The following is a 22,676-nucleotide window of genomic DNA, read 5'->3' as shown; positions in this document are numbered from 1 at the left end:
TAGTGGGCATGGGGCGCGGGTCTCGTCCCCCCCCCATTTTATGCATATTACTTTTTTTTTAAATCGCATAAGTGATTTCAACTCGCCCGTTATTATATGCGATTTCGATTTTAACAAAGTTTAACGTTTAAAAAAAGTAATCGATCAATGCTATGATATTCGATTTTTAAATGAATATATATATATATATATATATATATATATATAAAGGTATATATGTGTGTGTGTGTGTGTGTATGCAAATTCGAAAATATAAACAATTTATTTAAAAATTCTAATTTTCAAAATTTTCCTATAAACTTAAATCTCAAATTTATCCAAATATTAATCTAATGGATTTGGCTATGAATTTAAACCTTAGCCCTGTGTTCTTTTCTGATTTATGCATAAAAGATTCTCAAATAAATTTTAACTACCCATATTGAGAATGCATACAATTAAAATAGGAAAATCCTCATAAGACATATGGAAGACACGAAGAAGATAGGGAATGCAAGATGTGGAAATAGCATAAGTAAAATCACAAGAATCTACCCGGATTCTGATGCTAATTCGCTCTTCCTCAGAAAACCCGCAGAGCAAGCTCCTCCCTTCTTTAGAATTCCCGAGTCCTCCAATGCTCCAAATGCTCTCCAAACGCTATGTCTAAGCTTTTAGGAATGCCTGAATATAAAGAGCTCTCAAGAAACACCTAGAATGCTTCTAGAAACAGCTAGAAGGTGTCACCAACTAAGCATGTGTCTTTTCCAACCTTCTAGATGAATCATAAGGTTGTAGACACCATGTGCTTAATTGATGCACTAACCTTCGTGTTGTTGACATAAGAGAAATAGAAAGGTGTGTTAACTCCTAGGCAAACTTATAACTCCAATTTACTTTTTATATAATTTCTATTTAAATTTTTATAACTTTCATTTTAATTTTTATAACTTTTATTATTATTATTTATTTATTAATTTTATTATTATTTATAATAATTATTATTATTAATTTCTAATTTTTTTTTATTTAATCCTTTTTCTTCAATTAATTCACATTTAATTATTTATAATCAAAATATCAAAGACCATGATATTTTATATTAATCTTCTCAAATAATTAATTTATTAATTAAATCCATTTATTAAGACTTAATTAATAGAAAATTCACCATAGACCTCCAAGATAAAATATAAAAACCCATCGTAGAGCAATTCACACAAAATTAGTCTAAAGGGTTAAAAATCACGAAATATGTCATCCGACACATTCAGTGGGTAAAATATCCAGATACTTGTCCTACCTCACTAGGACAATTGGTTTAAGGGTTTGGGATTTGGACTTGAGAATTTATCTACCTTCTCTTATCATTAGGATAGTATAATAGGGTACGCTCATCCTGGCAATTTAGGGAAGTCAATACCCGGTACCTGCAACCTGCAGAAAAATCATGCATGTACATACAATATATATAATGCTAAGCTAAACAGGCAATGGCAGGAAGTGGTGTGTCGTGTAGATCCCGACTAAGCAGGTGACTATGACTCCCTTCCTTAACCGTATCAGAAACGCCATACAATATGAAAACACACACACCATACACATGCAAGTATGGGGTAAGTATCCATAATAAAACACATGAGATAATAAACCATCTAACTAATCATCAACAATAACTAAAAGCAATATAATGATCATCATGCATACATGAAATGTAAAGTCTAAATGATCTCATCATGTAACCACTGAATCCATAACATAATGTCTGATAGTCTCAAAACAATACCACTAATCCATCAACATAAAACTAGTCTATCATAGTCTGATAATAACAACAACAATGTCCAGAAAAGATGTGAACGAGGGTAGGCACTACATGAAAAATAGTATGTTTCGCAGCTGCATTGGATCCATCGAATCCTCTTGTTCCAAGTTTCCAGGCTTCTTCTGCCAAGGTTGGGGCATTCTTTGTGTCAGGAAGGACCTCGAGGGAGCTAAAAGATTTGTGGTTGACATGGGAAAAATACTTGGTCCACGCTCCCATCTCACGTAGCAGATGGACAATGTCTAATGGTTGTGGAGATTGGAACTTGCAAAGAGACATTGTTTCAAGGGCAACTCATTTTAACTTGCATATGATGAAATGTATAAAATCAACATCTTATATGATGTCAATGATGTAGGATGTAATAATTAACTATTGCATCCATTTGTATATTGTAGACTCAAACATATGTATTTACTTGTAATGTCATGAATGTATGATGTGTAGGTCAACATCATTCAATTGACATTGTAGTTGCTTAATTGATAAGTAATATTGTTTATCTATGATTTTGATTAAGACATGGATAACTACTTGTTGATCTTGATTATGGTTTAATTACTTAGATGATTGAATAGTCTACTAGAGTTTCATCTTTTGAATTCTGCATTCCTCATACATTAATGATGTGGCTTTGCTTAGTAGGATAGGGATCTTATAGGTTATTGCACAATTGGAGAGGCACAAGGAAGGGAGGTCCCTTACCCTAATTGAATCTTATTAGAACCAGTGGTAAATGATGGATTATCTAAAATAAGGATGATCCAAATTTTCTTATTTTCTTATGTTAGGGTTTGCTTTATCTTATGTTCTTTAACCGTATGCCACCTACATCATTAGAGGAACCATCTGAGTTAGAATTTTCTAAGTTCAAATGGGGTTTCAATGGCTCATCAAATCTCCTATATTTATTATGCTAAGCCACATTTTTAAAATCAATCTACTAATTAGGGAAACTCATAGAGGTATTTATAAAGCCATCTGTAAAACCAACCTCTTCATCTAGCAAAGGGGCAAAGAAGTTCCTGTAGGTAGCAAGATCAAGATTGGCATATTTTTTAAAACTTAATAACCATTTTTTTCAGGCCACCCTAGTCACAATAGAGCATACCAAAGAATTTTTAGTTTTCACAAATTATGCATTATGCATGACCATCATTTATTTTCCTAGATTTTATCATACAAGTTTACATTCTATTATGAAAAAGATTATATTATATATTGAAGTTCAATAATTTTATTTAACTTTAAATAAAAAAATTTACACCTATGGTAAACCTAAAATTCAAAAGCTCGCAAAGGTTATTGCTAATTACATTGTATTATTCCTCTCATAATACCCGAGTCATACATTAAGCAACTAAGAGCCTTTTGTGTTGTGCTTTTGTAATTTGAGAGATCTTAGCTTTTCCAAGATATTTGATATGGACTTATTTTACCCATATTAGTTGTAGGAACCTATTCATTATAGGCATCATAGGTGTGACACTGGTAAACATACATGCAACATACCATGACTACAAAATATAAACAAAATAAATTGGTAAACATTAGAAGTAAAAAAGTAGAAATTAATCACTCTTGCAACTACTATACCTTCATGCAACGATCAAGCTTGTACACTCCTGCAAATACAAATGCAAGGTCTAGTCATCCATCAAACTAAATTTGATAGAGAAATATTTGAAAAATGAAAACAACCATTGATAGACCTTGATGCAAAATATCCTTACCTAAAAGGATGCCTTGATAGACAATTCAAAATGTCAACCACAACAACAAGGAATACAAAGTAAATGTGATCAATGTAAAAACACATGCATATTATGCAGACCAAATGTAAACAACTCTAGCAAATTCTTTCAAATTGAGGGCAAAAAAAGAGGAGACAAGGACAAGGAAAAAGCAACAAATGGAAATGGAAAAAACATGTAAGAGGATAGTTTTGAGCTGAAAATATTTGCATGGCTAGGTAAAGAAATAAGAAGAGAGGCCGACGATTTTGTGGCATTATAAAATTTAATTTTTAGCACAAATAACCTATCAACTAAATTAGATTTATAATTTTCAGTATCTTTTCTATGTACAAGAGCTCTTAGGAAGGATTTGAGGTGTATGACAGGTGTACAAAAGGTAATGTAAGAAGTCTAAGTTGATAGTTACATCATGTAAGGATGTCAAGAGGCCACTCACATAGGAACAAGAAAAACCTTCCTCTACACAACTTTGCAAGGTGGCCTATGTCTTTGTGGGGATAAGACATTGATAGGGGAGTAAAGTACAACAAAAAACTAAGCAAACAAAGGGACGAGCTTCAATAGACATCCACTTCTAGGCTTAGTGTAGAAATGACCTAGGATGAATCCATCATGTTTCTTCTTCTAACCTTCAATATGCATGTATAATGTTATTGATAGCTTATGCAATATTATCTAATCCTAATCATTGAATCGATATATATTTTAATACCATATCATTGTAGGATTCAAATTTAAGATCATAATATTTTCTTTGTAATATGTTTAATCCTAACTCTTATTTCTTGGAATTTTGATTCCAGGGTGAATACTAGGGTAAAAATTATGATATAAAAAATGGTTAGAGAAATAATATGAAAGTTCCATACAACATCGTGGGGCAATAGAAACATCTTGCAACTTCCTATGTGAATTGAAATATGATAAATACTTCAAAATGGGAAATGCCCTTATAGTGAAACATGCATTACACCATTCACAATTTATTAGTACATATTGAAACCTCTTATTATAGCCAACCCCTCACAACTATTCTCCAAATTTCAAATATGCTGGGAACATACAACCGTTTCGATCTAAATCGATGAATAAAACTCTATGAAAACACAAATAAAATAGTTTTTTCGACAAATTGTTTCAAAATTTGACAAAGTGTGGTTTCATGATAAGTTATGCCTATAATGCTCTAGAAGCCATATATGCAAAACATTGAAATATGACCTCGCAAAAATGTGGTCTGATGCATGGTGTTGTATGACATAATTTGTAATGATGGTCTTTTGAAGAAGATTCCTTAAGTTTCTTTGATGCCCTTCGATTGGAACTTACACATATACATTGGAATCTTGATCATAATTGTCATGCAAGGAGATTTGAAGAATTTTCTGTTCTACTACTATATAGAGAGTCTAAGGTAGACGATCCTCATTTAGTTGTTTAGATTGATGGCTCTTTTAAGCCAAAGAACAATATGGACGGAGAGAACACTTGAAAGCCTTTTGAAAACTAAGCACCAAACTTGGTTTTTGATTTAAAAGTTAAGCATACTCAAAATTGTAATCTTAATTTAGCTTGAAGCACGTTAAAGAGTTAATATGCACATCACTATTGTTTCACTGTTGAATAGTTGAAGGCTATTGGCATTAATAATATAAGCTCAATTTTTTTATTTCGAACCAAAAAATAAAGACATGATTGAGTGCACATCACTATTGTTTCATTACTGAATAGTTGAAGACTATTGGCGTTCAAGTTTGAAAGAGAAACGTTTAGGCAGGGGTTCCATGGAAGGGGCTTGGGTTCTATTTTTGTCCCCATGATAATTTTTTAAGGGGAGCTACAGGTTTGTTTGGAATCTATTTCTATAAAATAGGAGCTTCGACTTTTTAGGCAAAAATGCACTGGAGATAGAAACAACTCCACCTACTTGGAAAAATATCTGCCACTTGTCAAAATCTACTATTTATTTTCCCACCAAAATGATATAATCCCACCAAAAAAATTTATGGAAAAAATAAATTTTTATTTTTAAAATTTATAACACCACAAACATCCTTAAATTTTCGAGTGAACTAAAACTGATTGACATATAAAATCCATACGACCACCCTCTTCTAAATATTCCTAAAAGTTTTGGAACCCAGCCTTAAACTCGTACTTTTTTTGAATTGCTCGTTATATTTTGAATTCCACTGAAAGCTAAAAGAACGAAAAATTCATCACGAAGGGCAAATTACGTAACTAGCAAATGCTCAAGCAGATTACAGTTGGAATTCATATGCAGAATTCTACTCACAAAATTATGGCCAAACCTTAGCCCTGTCGCAACATTCCAAACAATTTCATTAATGGTCTTTATCATATATCTCGTTAGGCTTTGCACAAATGATGTTATTTTTCCTACTCAAAACGTTACCGCTGTTCAACGTTTGAAACATTTACAGCACCGGTTACTATTGTCTATCCGTTAAGTTTCGGACAAGTGATAGAAATTGTATTTGCATAATGCCGGCAAAATCTTAGTGCTGTTTGCTGTTCCAATACTCCAGTAATGGGTCCTACTGTCCGGTCTGTTAGGGTTTGCACAATTGATATGAAATGCTGACAAGATAAAATAGAGTATAGTTTGCTCTTATCATTCACTTTATTGGTCATCATTGCTTAAACTTGTCAAAATTGATAAGGCCATCTCCAATCTCGTCGGCACTGAACAATGCTGCCAGACTTCTCGCTTTTGCAGGGTTCGCCCAAAATCTTGAGAGCCTGGTACAGCTCGTATGCTGAGATGGAGCCACTCAGCCTCCTTCATCATGGCCTGTACCTCAGCTTCACGCACATGACTGCTTATGGATAAATGGATGTCTGCCAGATCAGACGTGGAGATTTTCCCGTCCCCATTAGCATCGAATTTCTTGAACACCTCTTCCGGCTTGTCGATTCGCTGTTCCGTGACCCCTTCACGCGAGCGGAGATATCACTAGTCTGTTTTTAGAACAGATAGGAAATATTTCTTATATTAGTTTTCAGGAAAACAAAAAACTACCACTAAGATAAGATGATAACATTGACAGCTTTACATATTATTTCTGGGTTTCTGTATAAACGGGTTTATAAAATCCATTTACAAGTCTCGGCATTTATATCGGCATTACTAAAAATAAAAAAAAGACTTTTATCTATCAGTCCGGTTTCTCACAACAGTTCTGCTCTGCAATTCGTGATAAAATTCGATTTCTTTCTCACTCATGGGAACGAAAGACGAACCATTAGACCCCGAGGGGCTTAAAAAGGAAACTGTTGATCTGGTAAGCTCAACTCCTCTCTTTAATTTTTGTTTTTTTGATTTAGGGCGGTTGAACAGAATTTAATTGCTACTCCTAGTTGCTTAATCTTCGTGTTTTAGTTAGTGAAGAATTATCAGGAAAAGATCGAAGAGTGACGGAAATGATTTTTCTGTTTAAGCTGGAAGTATAGAATCATTAGAAATATGTTATGATAGAAGGTCGATTTTTTTACTTTTTTTCTTTTTAATTATGAAAAAATATCTTCATTTATGAAATAGTGTTACACATATCATTAAAAAGTCATATTTTCAGTTATGAGAATTGTGATGGTTATTTTTGATTAAAATGCTTTGAGGGTTTGATGGAGTTGCTTTTTAAAATCTTATGTTTTTTGGTAAACGCTTTTATGGATTCTAATGGTGTTGAGAAAAACAGGAGCATATACCCATTGAGGAAGTTTTTGCCGAGCTAAAGTGTAGTAGAGATGGACTGTCTTCTGAGGAAGGAGATACTCGGCTGACAATTTTTGGTCCCAACAAACTGGAAGAGAAAAAGGTTGGTGATAAACTTGAATATTTCAGAAAACATAGATATGGATGCAACTATGGTTAATCTATCTATGTAATAAAAACATGGACCATAACATGCAATCGGGTTGGTGATATAACACTTACTCTCAGGATTTAGAAGTGAAGCCAGAATCATCTGTATACTGTAATGAACTGAATACGTGTGCATCCAACATTTTCTTTATTGAAAAAGGTTTACAAGTTAGACCTGAAGTTTTAATATAGTAAAGATTCAAATGTTTGAAATGAAAATACATGAAATACACACAGAAATGAGAAATAGTAGAAATCTTTATTTTTCATACTGAATTCATCCTGTTGGACTCTTAGGAAAGCAAATTTCTCAAGTTTTTGGGTTTTATGTGGAATCCCCTATCATGGGTCATGGAGGCTGCCGCAATAATGGCTATTGCCTTGGCAAACGGAAATGTAAGTTGATGGATAAATAATATCCCGTAACTATATATTCAGATTCAGTGACCTGAAAGAAAAACAGTTATCTTGCTGGTTTTATTCATGATGGAACTTTAAATCAGAAGCGTAGAAATTATGACTGCAGAGAGAACCTCCAGATTGGCAAGATTTCATCGGAATAGTTGTGTTGCTTGTGATCAACTCAACTATAAGCTTCATTGAAGAAAACAATGCAGGCAACGCTGCTGCTGCTCTCATGGCCCGTTTAGCTCCCAAGACCAAGGTAATATTATTTAATTCTAAGCCCATATGTCATGACAGATAGTTAAGCACAGGGAAAGCGACAACATTTGTCATCTTGATCAAACAGTTGAAAAGTTCAAGACCCAGCAAGTGTAATCATCTGCCATTCTCTTGCTAATGGTTGATGTTCCTCTTTTTGAGACCCATAATCTATTATTTTTCATCATTATCATTTTCAGAAGTTGATGGGAAATGCACTTTTTATTTCTTTCCATGAACTGTTGTGTCCAAAAGATCTTTTAAATGTGTTGTAATGATTGCAGGTGCTTAGGGATGGTAGATGGCAGGAGGAAGATGCTGCTATCCTTGTTCCTGGGGATATTATTAGCATTAAGCTGGGAGATATCATTCCTGCTGATGCGAGGCTGCTTGAAGGAGACCCTTTAAAGATTGATCAGTCTGCTTTAACAGGAGAATCTCTCCCAGTAACTAAGGATCCTGGGGATGGAGTATACTCTGGCTCTACATGCAAGCAAGGAGAGATTGAGGCAGTTGTCATTGCTACTGGAGTCCACACATTCTTTGGCAAGGCTGCTCATTTGGTTGATAGTACAAACCAAGTGGGCCATTTCCAGAAGGTTTGTACCACGAACCATATTCTTTATTGGACCTTATGGTTGAGCTGTGCTGTCTGTCCAGTCATCAGAATGTGCATTTGATTATATTATTAATTAATTAAAAATCAGAATACAAATTTTTATTTATTTTCATTTAATAAGTAAATACAAACAAATGTACCTCGTAATTTATGATTACACATCGGCTGGTTTATTTTGGTTTATTTGGTTTTTTCTTTGTAAGGGTTGGTTATGCTAGCCGTTGGGCGATAAAATTTTTGGGAAGTCGTTAATATGACTTAAACCAATCATTAACTTCATGATTAAACCGCACTCCTCAGATGGGTCACAGGGTTTATCTTAAAAGTTATTTTCAATTCGAAAGTTAGATTTGGTAACTAAGTATTAGATTAGATGCAAAAAAAGATTCACACAGTTGAATCCAGAAACAACACACAAATTCAGCATGGACTGTAGAAATTTAATGTCTTTAATCAAGTGTTTTGTAATAAAGAAATAAGTAGTTTCAAATATGGGATTCTAATCACATATTTTGCAGGTCCTTACAGCCATTGGTAACTTCTGCATTTGTTCAATTGCAATTGGAATGATAATAGAAATAATTGTCATGTACCCTATTCAACACAGAAAGTACAGAGATGGAATTAACAATTTGTTGGTGCTGTTGATCGGAGGAATTCCAATTGCAATGCCCACTGTATTGTCTGTAACCATGGCCATAGGCTCACACAAGCTCTCACAACAGGTTATAAGTTCTTCTGACTGCGCTTTAGTTGTATTCAAGATGAAATCTTTCTTTAACTGACCTAAGCTCTTGTGATCAACAGGGGGCTATCACAAAGAGAATGACTGCCATTGAAGAGATGGCCGCAATGAATGTCCTTTGTAGTGATAAAACTGGAACACTTACTCTCAACAAGTTGAGCGTTGATAAAAATCTAATAGAGGTGATTCTCATTGCAATATACATATAGTCCAAGATCTATCTATATTTGACTGTATAGCACGATAATCCAATGCTTTCTATTAACTATGTAGCACAAAATGAATATTGCTTTGGCCAAGTAATATTCTCAAATTTCGAAGTTTTCAGTTTTAACCATCTGAAGCATCTACCTTCAAACTACTTGGACTAGGCTTTTCCCACTGGAGTGGAGAAAGATTATGTGCTCCTTCTGGCTGCTAGAGCTTCACGAACAGAGAATCAAGATGCCATTGATGCAGCTATGGTGGGAATGCTAGCAGATCCTAAGGAGGTAAGCTGGATACCTAAGTTCAATCTTATATATGGCATTTTCCTTAAGATGTGTAGGAGATATTTACACCTAACGTTTTACATTAGACTCTGTTTTCATTATTTAATTGAAAATATTAAATGATATACATTATTTAATTGAAAATATTAAATGATAAACATTATTTAATTGAAAATATTAAATGATACTCTTATATATAGATGGCTATTTTAAACAATAGCTTATTTTTATATACAAGGATGTTAAAAAAGAATACACCGGAAAAAGGACAAAAATGATTCAACTAATCATAGACGTCATATTCTTGGTGGGTTGTCTGAACTCAGTTGAGAGCAGGTTTCCTATATAATAGGTGGGTTTTCTCAATTAAATTGACAATGCATTTTTAAAATCGATTTAATTTTGAACTCTTTCTTCTATCAAGCACATTCATATTTTTTATAATTGTTATTATTCTAAATTATTTTAAATTTTTTTCTTATATTTAATATTAAATAAATTTTCTGTCAAAAAGATGATTTATTAATATATACACTAAACAAGACCATTACACAATATATACACTACAATTCTGAATATTTCTTACAAACTTTCTTAGATTTTATGAATAGGTACAAAGCTTGACCAAATACAATTTTTTAATAATATTTATCTTATAAAAACTACCCTCAATCTTTTTGAATAGTCATTCAAATTTCATGTCTTTTATTTACCCAACATTCTTTAGTTTCTATCTATTATTTTCTAGATAATAGAATGACAACTTTACGAATATATGTAGAACAAAATGCTGGACACTATGCAACTTTCCCTTACGATGTTCAATTTTTTTTTGAATTATTGCACATATATTTGTATCGATGGCAGCCAGACTGAAAACTTTCATACCACCATACTATATGGCAGCTAAGCTACCATATCATCACTATTGAAATTTATAATAATTTTGTTTGATGTAACATCCCCTTAAGGCTTAAACATAATTGAATTTTTGTTTAATTTTTAATAGATCTATTATCCTCTTCTCTTAGCACATTCTATAGTCTTAGCTTTTCATGATCCCAAATCATAGGTAATCAATCTTTGATTAATGGTAGTGAACTGATAAATCACTCTCTTACTTGTTGGTAACTAACTAATAAATCTATCCTCCAAATACTAGTGTTCAATTGATAGGTGTAAATAGGTGTAATACCTGTTGATGTGTGTTTTATGTAATACCTTAAGGCTTAAACATAATTGAATTTTTGTTTAATTTTTAATAGATCTATTATCCTCTTCTCTTAGCACATTCTATAGTCTTAGCTTTCATGATCCCAAATCATAGGCAATCAATCTTTGATTAATGGTAGTGAACTGATAAATCACTCTCTTACTTGTTGGTAACTAACTAATAAATCTATCCTCCAAATACTAGTGTTTAATTGATAGGTGTAATACCTGTTGATGCGTTTTTTATGACCCACCAAACAATAGAACAAAATACCGAAATATCTGATCCTCTCTTGAACAAAGTCTTGTGTATGCTAAGATTGCTAGAAGATCATATGATGACTCCAAGGTTCCTTCAATGTTAGGTCTTGACTGTGCATAAGCTCGGTGGTTGATGTGATTTGTAGATGATCTCAAGGGGCCTTATGTGTTTTATCAAATTCATTTCAAGACACATGGATGTGGGAACTATCTAAAGGTTTTGCGATGAAGTACTTTTTTGGGTTTTCACGAAATATGTGGAAATAAAATGGGATAGGGTTTTAGAGGTTCTAATCTATTCCTAAGGGAAGTGATGACAACAAATAGTATTCTGGTGGACAAATTCCTTAATTTACCGAGCTTCGCTTTGCCAAGTTATACTACAACTACGCGTGAACTGTTGCAATCTTCAAGGGTTATGCAAAAGATTTTCATACCACTACATACACCATAAAGAACAATGTATATGGAAGATAGAAGTGAAATATATGCATGAAAGGGTTTCAGGCTAATTTTGCACAACGATTTAGAATCACTAAAACGTCAAAAGTATGAACCAAAGAAATCCATCAATACACCATCATATTCTCCATTGAAATCACAACACTTTAACTAAACTAACTTAATCTAAATGAGGGAATTTAAGAGAACAAGCAAGCACCAAGACACATTAAGTATTCACCAAGCTTCAATGGAAACTCTATTATATTAGTCATAGTTAAAAAAACGGCGATATTTCGCCAAACCCGTGGTATTTTGTTTAGCAAACAATAGGCTGAAATAAACGTAGTAAAAATTGGAGGTGAAATAAAGCAAAAAACCGCGATGTTGTTTTTCGTTAATATCGCGTGGAAAGCCAAACAAACACTGCAAAAAACATTGACGTTTATGATGAGGCGACAATTTTAGACTTTAGGCTTTTTCTTTTTGTCTTTGAATGATGGCTTTGTCTCTAACGGCGATGACGGCTTTGTCTCTAGTGACAACATTCAAGATTGGCTTGGATTGTGTCCATTCATTCAACAAGTTGTCAAACCTGCAAGCATTCGATGGGGCAAATTTGTTCATGTCTGCATTCATTCAAATTTGTCAAGCCTACAAGCATTCGACACTTCCAAAGTTGCAGGTATGTTTAAATTTTATTTATAAATATTTTAATAAGTTTTATTATATTTGGTTTAAAAAAATTGTTTAAAACTTACTCTATTTTGTAAAATACTGAAAACTATAATGTATTTAAAAATTTCTTATTTTGTTTTAATAAAAAATAAAAATTTTAAAATACAAAATTTTGTAAATAGACTTCATTTTTAATTTACTACTATTTTTAGTAAATTTAAAATACAGTTTAACAGACTGTATTTTAAACTTACTGTAATATAGTGATTTTAAAATACAATAAATTAACTATTTTAACTTGTATACAACTACAAGTATACAACGGTATTTAGTAATGATATTTTATAATTTTATTTAACTATTATATATGTCAAGATTATTCTTTAAAAGATTTATAATTGATATACTTTAAGAATATTTTAAGAAATTGTATATTTTCAAATCTTGGATAAAAGTGCTGATTTATTGCGGAATTTTTCACTGAGTTTTTGCTGATTCTGAGATTTGCAAATTTTTTGGTTTGTCTGAGATATTGCCAAAACCGAAATTTTAAACTATGATCTCAGTAGCTCATAGCAACAATATCAGAAAATCCTCCCTTTACAAATGAGGAGTGAGGCCTTTATATAGGTCCTTGATTACAATAGATGACCTGGATGATCACAATAATTGATGGCCCAGATCATGCCACATCAGCCCTAATAGGGTTAGAGCCTAAGTCACAAGGATCGACTTCTAGTTCTAATTCGGGAACTATAAAATTCGGATGAAGTTCGACTAGGTAAAAAGTTCGAAAAAAAAATTGACACTAAATTCACCTTTGTATAATTTATTTATTTTTAAAAATAACTAATATATCTACTAAATTATCAAATAATTTAACATAGCTAAATAGATTAGAAATCATTACATGTATACAAGAATATAAATATAATCCACAACGCACATAAGAAAGCGCAATCACAAATATTTATTAAAAGTATTTTAAAATTAAACATAATCTTGAATAATATTAAACTACTAAATTTAATTTAATTTAATTGAAAAATTAAAATAAACTAAACAAATTTTAAAATATTTATAAATTGACTAGATAATTATATTAATTTAAATTCAAATTTTGTTAATTTCATGTATTACTAACTAATGAATAGAAATATAACAAAATATTAAAATTTAATAAGGAAATGTTAATATTAAAATTTAATAACAAAATGTTTATATTGAACATTAATACAAAATAAATAAAATATTATTTTATATCATTATAAACATAGAATAAAAATGTACTCTTAAATATTTTTATAAAACAACCCTAAAAATTAAACTCAATAAAAAATCTAATTTAAAAATCAGGTGCATCTGCCACATTCGAAGTTGTAGACTGACGGAAGCGGCGACCAGTTTGCAGCGGTTGGAGCTTGAAGGTTAGCCAATACTTATCGAATTGGAGGAGACATGGCCAACTTTTCCTGGCGAGCTGCACCATTGACTGCAGCATAAAGGAGTTGCAAAAGTCATTTGACAAGACACAAACATATGCATTCCGTAGGAATAATTGTGAAAACTCCACAATGAAGCCTGTGATTCATTTTTTATCCGAAAAATACAGTTGAGAACATTTTCTAAAATATATTCAGAGTAAAAAAAAAACCTAACACAAAAATTTCTATTTGAATTTAAGGCGAACGAAAACGAATTTTTGGAGATTTTATAAAATTTGCAGGATTTCGAATTTCATTCATGAAATTCGCCGAACCTTGTGACATAGGTTAGAGCAAAGAAAAGGAATCTATATTAATATAATAAGAAATCCACTACCATAGTGGGTAAGGGCCCGTTTGGTTGCTGGAATACAACCGGAATAGGAATAGGAAATTAGAATATGATTTGTATTCTTTGTTTGGTGCATGGAATAGGAATAGGGAATAGGAATATGTATTCTCATTTTAGCCCCAAAATGAGCTTTTGTCCATTCCAAAAAATACCTGTAATTAGAATTGCTATTCTTGCATTCATTTTAACTTTCTCAAATTTGATTAAATTTTCAAATCCGCTTTGACTTGGGGTGAGCGCTGAAACTCTATTTCAATATTTTCAAATGATGTGTCGATCGATCCGCTTGCAGAAGAAGCAGAGCATAGAAAAAACTCATTGCTGCTGCTACAATTTCTGCGGGTTTGATTGATGAAAAAATAACAAAAGATGACAGAGAATGAGGCGCCGTTGTTTCTCCATTTGCGCAGAGAGCCGTTTGAGTATGGGCTGCTGCCACTTCCGCACCTCATGTTCACTAATGGCACTATCACGTTAAAAACCCTTAGAGAAAAACTTGTGCAAAATTCGTTTACTTATGCTGTAAATAATACCGAGTAGGGGTTTGGATACGGTTTCGGATCCTTGGAGAGGCATGTTAATGCGGGTGCCATAGCGGAGAGAGCCTACAGCTCTCGGAGGACCAATGGCGTTGATTGCAAGTTAACCAATGGCGCTGATTGCGAGTTAACCCTATTCCAATTTAAGCTTGCATAACCAAACAAGGGATAAACAAGATTGGATTGCAGTTTTCCATTCCTATTCTTCATTCTCCATTCTCATTCAAATTTTCTATTCTGATTCTCAATTCCTATGCTTGCAACCAAACGGGCCCTAATAGATTCCCACTATGCATGCTTGCACAAAAAGAGATTGGAGTGCAATAAATATCCAGTATGCATGTTCATTACTCGATAAATGCTTAGTCTTCCTTGAATAAATTATTCTTGATTCCATTCTCTAAATGCATAGAAGTTTGACTTGGAGACCTTAATTTTTCATTAAAGATAAATGGATGCCATGAAATGATGATGGAGCCATGTAAGCTTGAGTCTTTTCCAATTGCGTCGGTTTATAACTAAGATCCAACTTTGATTGACTTTTCTGAAAATCTCTCCTCGAACATTCTTGTCTTCCATGTACTTGCTTGGAAATTTATCCCCCTAAAATGGATTGGAATTCCTTGCTGATGATTATGTCACTTTCGAATTTCTTCATATTGAACTTCCATTGCCATGTTCTTCTATTTTTGAATTTGGACTTTAATTATTGAACTTTGAATGTCTGGGACTAGATCACTCAGCATTTGTATGTCTTTGATGCTGGACCTAGAATTTGGGACTTGAGCATCTTTTTGGAATTTTTAGAACTGGAGCTATCTCCTCCTGCAAAATAGAAATAAGCAATATAAGAATCATGCAAAAAAATTCAGAATGAAACATATAGACCAATTACATATTCCCTGTCTCTCTAGAAAGATATTTAGCCAAATTTTATCTACTCCTTGCAATTTACTCCATGAATGAGAAATTTTACAAAACTTAGCCATTTTCATTTTTCCATGAAGGAGAAATTTCCAACACTAAGCCATTTTTCTTCCATGAAGGAGGAATTTCGGACACAGCCATTTTTTTTCCATGAAAGAGGAATTTCCAACACAACCATTATTTTTTCCATGAAGTCCACGAAGAAGGAATTTCCGGCACTAAGCCATTTTTCTTCCATGGAGGAGGAATTTCCGACACTTAGCCATTTTTTCTTCCATGAAGGAGCCATTTCCGATACTTAGCCATTTTTTTCTTCCATGAAGGAGGAATTTCCAACACTTAGCCATTTTTTCTTCCATGAAGGAGCCATTTCTGATACTTAGGCATTTTTTTCTTCCACGAAGGAGGAATTTCCAACACTTGGCCATTTTTTCTTCCATGAAGGAGCCATTTTTCTCTTCCATGAAGGCGAAATTTTCCAAAACTTAGCCATTTTTCTTCTATGAAGGAGGAATTTCCGACACTTGGCCATTTTTTCTTCCATGAAGGAGGAATTTCCTTGAGTGATCATGGATTTTGTCCATGATGGAAGAATTTCACGACAACCATTTTTCTCCAAGGCAGGATTGTTTGAGTGATCATGGTTTTTGTCCATGATGGAAGAATTCCACAACAACCATTTTTCTCCAAGGTAGGATTTTTTGAGTGTTCATGGATTTTGTCCATAATGGAAGAATTCCACAACAATCATTTTTCCTGATGTTTTGATGCCTTGCCACTTTTGGATATTTCAAAGGCGATTCCGGACATAACCATTTTCTGATTGGCTGTCTTGCTTGCTCATTCTTTTGGATATAGAAACATATACTCTTTTGGCTCATTATCAACTAGAGCTCACTTTTTGCCAAGACAAACCTGCCAAAAATAGGCTTTCTAAAAATAGTAAGTTGTCCGAAAGTCAAAAAAAGGTTGATCTAAGAGGCAGTGAAATTTACTAAAAATAGAATTACTAAAAATAGACTTTCTAAAAATAGTAAGTTGTTCCAAAGTTAAAATAAGGTCAATCTAGGAGGCAATGAAATAGACTCACTAAAATAGAATGTCAAGACATTCAATTCTCATACAAGCAAATAGTTTCCATTCTAGGAGCCCACATGGACAACACTTTCCAAACTTGTCCAATTTTACCAATTCTCATTTGAAAGAAGGGAACCTCAAAGGACCGAGCGGAAAACTACCAATAACTAAAGCCAAAAGGACAAGACCAAGAGAAAAAAAAAGGGGGTCCCCATTTGCAATGGGACGATGGTGTCAAAACCCCACAACAATACCTACATAATATAATCTTCTTCCAATATGCAACTTTTCAAACTAAAGATTAATCACTACTCAATTAGAAGACATAAAATACAATTGTTTCCTAAATAAAGGCCAATGCTTTATTCCAAACACACCCATTTCTAAGTAAATTTGCAAGTAAATGAAGGACTTATCTAATTTCTATTGCTATCTACCAAACCATCCACTTAGCCATAGATCAGAAAAGGGGATACAAGAAACAACATATATGAGGGTTAGGTCTAGAATGTTGAAAATGAGGATTAATAAATTAGATAAGATACATATTGGATACCAACTTTTACATATAATACATCATTTGAACATTAAGTTATTTTATTCAAGATAAAATGTCAAGATGAGTACAAAACAAATGAGGCAGGCCTTATGAATGCACCTTTAACCTTTACAACGATAGAGCGTTGAATCTTTAAAATCTTAACCAAACCCACAAAAACACTAGGTAGAAGTTTAAATCAAAATGACCATTTCAATAGCATCAACATACAATGTATATAAACAAATTTATCATAATATGTAAGCATTTATAAATAAAAATAAAATTTCTATTACATTTAGATTTAGAGTTACTTCTAAATTTAGTGCGTTGAGTCTATTTTAAAATACTGAAGATAGTTTTTATGCTAATCTTTTTCACATATATAATGTTATAGTTATTAGATCAAATAATTAACCTAAGAAAACCATTTAAAATAATTTAACTATAATTATTACTGTTAAGGGGAATAACTATATTGATGGTAAGGGATGGAATGTAACATAGAAAATATCAAGATTTTTGGTGAACACTAATAAAAAATTCAATAAAAATAAAAATTTGGAAAAGGAGTAAAAACTTATTCAGATCAAAGCGGAAAGTACAAAGCAAAAGGCCCAAGGCCAAAACAAGAACAACTAAGAAATGTCAAGAAGAGATTCCAAAAGGAATCCCATCGGTAAAACAACTGCACAATTTTGTCCTCTATAATTAACTTTGCCAAAGTCTTCAAATACTCTAGGCACAAGAGGACCCAGTCATCCACATCCCATCTATCCAGCTTCTTTGAAGCCCATTTTACTAGACAGTTAGCCACTCTAATCCATTCATGAGGAATATGACAAAAATAAATATGATCTAGAGAAAAACATAAATTCTAAATTTGCTTTACCACTAAAGCTAAATGCTAATTAGCTCCATCCAACTATTTTGCATTCAGCATCAATCGCAATTTGGGAAATAGATTCACAAACAATTGGCTTCCAACCCAAAAAATACCCTCTTTTAATAGCACGAAGAATAGCTATAGCGCCATAAGGTTATTAGAATCATGTCCCTTATAAGTAGAGAAGAACACATCACCACCATTGCTACCTCTACCAATACCACCAATTCCTGCATATCCAGGGTCCCCTTGGAAGAACAATCGGTATTAACTTTTAAAACTCCCTTAGCAGGGAACCACCTCCCTTCTCCATGGATTTGCTGTTTGGTTTTCCTCAATGTCCTCGTGATAGGGGGGCCCACTCCATTACCAACTAAATTAAAATTCTTAATCACATACAAATCACTAGAGCCTTAAGGTACAAATCATAGTTTGCAAACTCGGACTTAGAGTACCCAACAAGCCCAAGATTTCCAACTTGACAAAAACTCGGCAACTTTGAAAGTACTAAAAAATAAAATCTCTTAAAGAACATATTTCTTTTTGTTAAATTCAATTACAAATTGTATTAAATTAAAAATTGACATTTTGAAGGATAAAATGCATGGTTTCATATCAAAAATAAAATATGAAAAACACATTTTAACCAATGTTTCACTTGCTACGCTATTTTTATGCATGGCTTTTTGTGTCGATGAAATCACGTGAGTTAAACTTATGAAAAATTGCTTGACAAAAAAATTAGCGTACTCAACAACCCAAAGAGTACACAGAGAGTTTGCAAACTATGGTACAAATAAATCACATTTTGCAACCATGGTTTCTTGGAATTTGCATACAATCTATCTTCCCACAAGAGCACTCACCTTTTTTGAATCTTGTAAGATGTTGATGTTTGGTAGCTTCTATTGGGTAAACCTATGAATATATATAATCATATATGGGATTTAATTTATCTTTGTGTTTATTATATTTGAGATATAAGTTTATTATTATGAGATTATATATATATATAAGTATAATTATTTATATATATGTATAATTATAATTATTAGCTGATAGGCTATTTTGCTGGAAACAATGATTGGAATGTAAGATGTCTTACTCGAAAAAGTTGTTGTCGGGAAAAATAATCGGACGGATAACAAATAGAATCATAAAGTGAAAAAAAAAATGCGACGTCTTCGTATTAGTTTGCTACCGATTTATATTCCTGTCGGTGAAATGTGCTTAAGTCTCTATAGTCCCAAGAGATGTTTTGTTGCCCCGTCAACATCAAACCTCCTGCACCATTGAGAATCCTAAATGTTTCCCTTGGCCGGCAAGGTTGATTCTAATATAGAGGAATTTGCTTGATAGGTAAGGCATATTTTTGGGTGAGATGGTTGCGTGTGGATTTGTTTGTGAACTGTTTAGGGCGTACAATTATAATGTAATTGATTCAAATTTTGCATGAATGCGTAGGAAACTTGTAAAATCATGGGTTTCCTCAAGGTGGACAGAATTTCATGTCAAGATAGACAAGACAATTTTAGAAACATTAAAGATTCAAATGATATTTCGTAGCATGTGGCAATGAACAAAAAATTTTGATTACATAAAAAATGTCACTAAAAGCATTAAAAGCTCTTCGTTTCTTAGATTTTAGAAGGGTGCAAATTAGAGGTTAGGTTATGTGGATTTTTTGTCGAGATAACTCAAAACGGAAAGATTTCGCTGTAGATTGTTAGCGAATAGTTTTTCCCTCCCAGCTATTTATGTTTACATTAATAGGAAAAACAGTTTTCACCACAAATGAGTCTTGAAAACTCACAAAGACCTTCTATGTTTAAAGGCAAAACTCCCTTCTACTATGATTTATCCATATGGCTCTTATTGTAAATGAATTATAACATTTTCTTTTTTAATTTGAAAGAACTTGAGGAAAGCAAAAACATTCTCCCATAAACACAAAAGAATGTTATAGATTATACATTTGATATTTGATACATGCCACATGACACATATTTAAAGATTTCAGATTTATGATCAGGCTCACCAAACTGAATAAAAGAAAAATCACACCTCCAACCTAGTTAATGAAGCAACACCAACGCAATAATGAATTTCATACGAAAATACCATCAAGTAAGATAATCACACGATCATCAAAAAGATGCCCAGAAAATAACCATACGATTAACTCTTTTATCACCAACTTACCGTCTTCAAACAAAAAGAAACAACCACTAACTTGATTGAAATAGCAAACTATCTAAGTCCAGAGAGCCGACCCTCAAGGTTGATTAAAACAAAGTATATATAGCTACGCAAGGCTTTCCAAATCAGTTTTAAAACTAACTCCTTAAGGAGTTACCAACTGTTTAAATAGAACCAAGTTTTAAAGCGTAAATTAAAATAAAAACAAGAAACTAAGGCACGTGGCCTCACAATCATCTTTTAAGCTCCAACTGTGTCGTGGACGTCATTATGCGGATCCTGGGAGTTAGAGCAACCAACACTAGCTTCTTTCCAGGCCTTATGTGTTGTAAGGAAATTGATAAGTTCTTGTTGTTGCGGGACGCCAAGCTGCTCCAGTCAAAGTTTCCACATCTTCATGATCCTACAGATCTGATTGAACTTTTAATCCTGTATCTCTAAATGATCTGTGCAGATGATCATCATAGAATCTGCGCTGGCTATGATGGTTAAGTCTTTAACAGAGACCTTGCTCATTTCTTTCAGCAACTCCACCTTAGAGAAGAAAGCCGTCTCCACTTCCTTCGGGTGTTTCTCGTTTTGGTCCTTGTTATCCATGATTTTAACATCAATGCACTTGATGTTAGCCGTTAGGATCTCCTTCAAACACCCCACTTCCTTTAGCAGCTCAAAGCATTCCTCCAATCCTTGTTCAATTACTATATTTCTCCATTCTAAATTAGCTCTGGCAATGAAAAGAAAATGAACATCAAATTTTACCTCTGAATTTTCAGCCAGGAACTTGTCTGTTCCATATTCTTGAACCTCTGAAATGTCAATGATGTATTCATCCCACTTGATTTTCTCAGATTCCCAGGAATTCATTTATGATCCAGAGTGGTCACCAACTTGTCAGCTCTCTCATTAGTGTTAGTAAAGTGGGAGAAATAACTGGTTGCCTGGGTATGAACTACATTCAACCATTCACCACGGGCTTGAGAAATAGAGCGATCTCTCTTAACCTGTTCAATAAAACTTTTATTAAGAGGAGAAGTGACATCAATGACAGAAATATCAGTTGGCAAAACCTCTGTATTTGGATTTTGAATCTCCTGAATATATTAAACCATCTTTCACAAGGACTGTTTTAGTTCCTGTTTATCCCTTTGATCCTTCCATATGTGGTGAGAAATCCTTGAATTTCCAGCAGTCCATATTTTCATATCTGCTGCTTTGGAGGTAGGATCAAGGATTGTTTTCTCTACTGTATAATCTTGGGGAAGCACATCATCTATACTCTTGTTAGGCAATGGCTTCATCACATCAGCTATCCATTGTCTTGTATTCTCATCAACATTTAGCATGGTCTCAATCTTTGCTTTCTTAGTTTTGGGAGTCTTTCTGAGACATTTGCTTACCATACCACCTACTGGAAGAGTTGCTGGAACTATACTCCTTTTCTTACTCACAAACAGGTTGAACCAATTAGGAATGGCTGGATTTCCCTAGGAGGAGGGGTTTGCAGAACAGGGGATGAATTGAGCACCATTGAACTTAGAGTATTGGCTCCTTCCATCACTTGTAGATTCCCTTGCTCCATTTCAGCACTTAGGATTTCAACAGAAGGTTCTTCTCTTAAATCAAGATCAATTGTAACTGACTTATTGCAAGTTTTTTCGGAATGCTTGGCTGTTCTTGCTTCTTTCTGCTACGAGAGCGAGTCCACTTGACGGAAGGAGGGAGTTGAATTGAACTTTGAACAAGGTGTTCAAGTTCAACTCTTGACTTTGGTTTACTTGTAGTGGGAGAGGGAACAACTTCATTAGTATTAGGAACAACCATGGGCGAACAGGGGCTAGCAAGAACTTCTTGAACACTATGAGTCACTGATTTTGATTGCCTTTTGTTTAAGAGCCATTGCTCTATTCTGGTTAGGATAGGCAAGGTTTTAGCATGCAAGTCATCTTCTTCTGGTATGGTCCAGTCAATTGCCGATAAAGAGTAAGCCTCCACTTGTTCAATATAAGCTGAGTCAACAGTTTCTTCATTCTCCTCTTCAACTACTCCAGAGATATCTAGCGAAAGATTAAAATCTTTGATTTGGGCTAGCGACAATCTAGACCACAACTTTCTCCTAA

At 33.4% G+C, this 22,676-nt stretch overlaps 1 protein-coding gene and 1 pseudogene across 3 annotated transcripts in view; one reads left to right on the top strand and one right to left on the bottom strand.

Moving 5' to 3' along the window:
- Positions 1-6,021: 6,021 nt before the first annotated feature.
- LOC149575020 (polcalcin Cup a 4 pseudogene) lies at positions 6,022-6,626 on the bottom strand (annotated as a pseudogene).
- LOC149575019 (plasma membrane ATPase-like) overlaps positions 6,198-22,676 on the top strand; it is a 94,361-nt gene continuing 77,882 nt past the window's right edge. For all 3 annotated transcript variants that reach the window (XM_089814878.1, XM_089814877.1, XM_089814879.1), the window contains exons 1-8: positions 6,198-6,866; positions 7,281-7,400; positions 7,745-7,843; positions 7,974-8,111; positions 8,395-8,709; positions 9,248-9,454; positions 9,537-9,656; positions 9,846-9,965. In XM_089814878.1, coding sequence (XP_089671004.1) covers positions 6,807-6,866; positions 7,281-7,400; positions 7,745-7,843; positions 7,974-8,111; positions 8,395-8,709; positions 9,248-9,454; positions 9,537-9,656; positions 9,846-9,965 — 1,179 coding nt within the window. In that variant the 5' untranslated portion in view covers positions 6,198-6,806. The remainder of the gene's footprint in view (positions 6,867-7,280; positions 7,401-7,744; positions 7,844-7,973; positions 8,112-8,394; positions 8,710-9,247; positions 9,455-9,536; positions 9,657-9,845; positions 9,966-22,676) is intronic.

The sequence above is a fragment of the Cupressus sempervirens genome, chromosome 2 (genome assembly GCF_028749045.1).
Source record: "Cupressus sempervirens isolate cs-2001-9-10 chromosome 2, ASM2874904v1, whole genome shotgun sequence".
NCBI lineage: Eukaryota > Viridiplantae > Streptophyta > Pinopsida > Cupressales > Cupressaceae > Cupressus > Cupressus sempervirens.
Note: the sequence above shows the minus strand (reverse complement) of the source record. Positions and strands in the feature narration are given on the sequence as shown.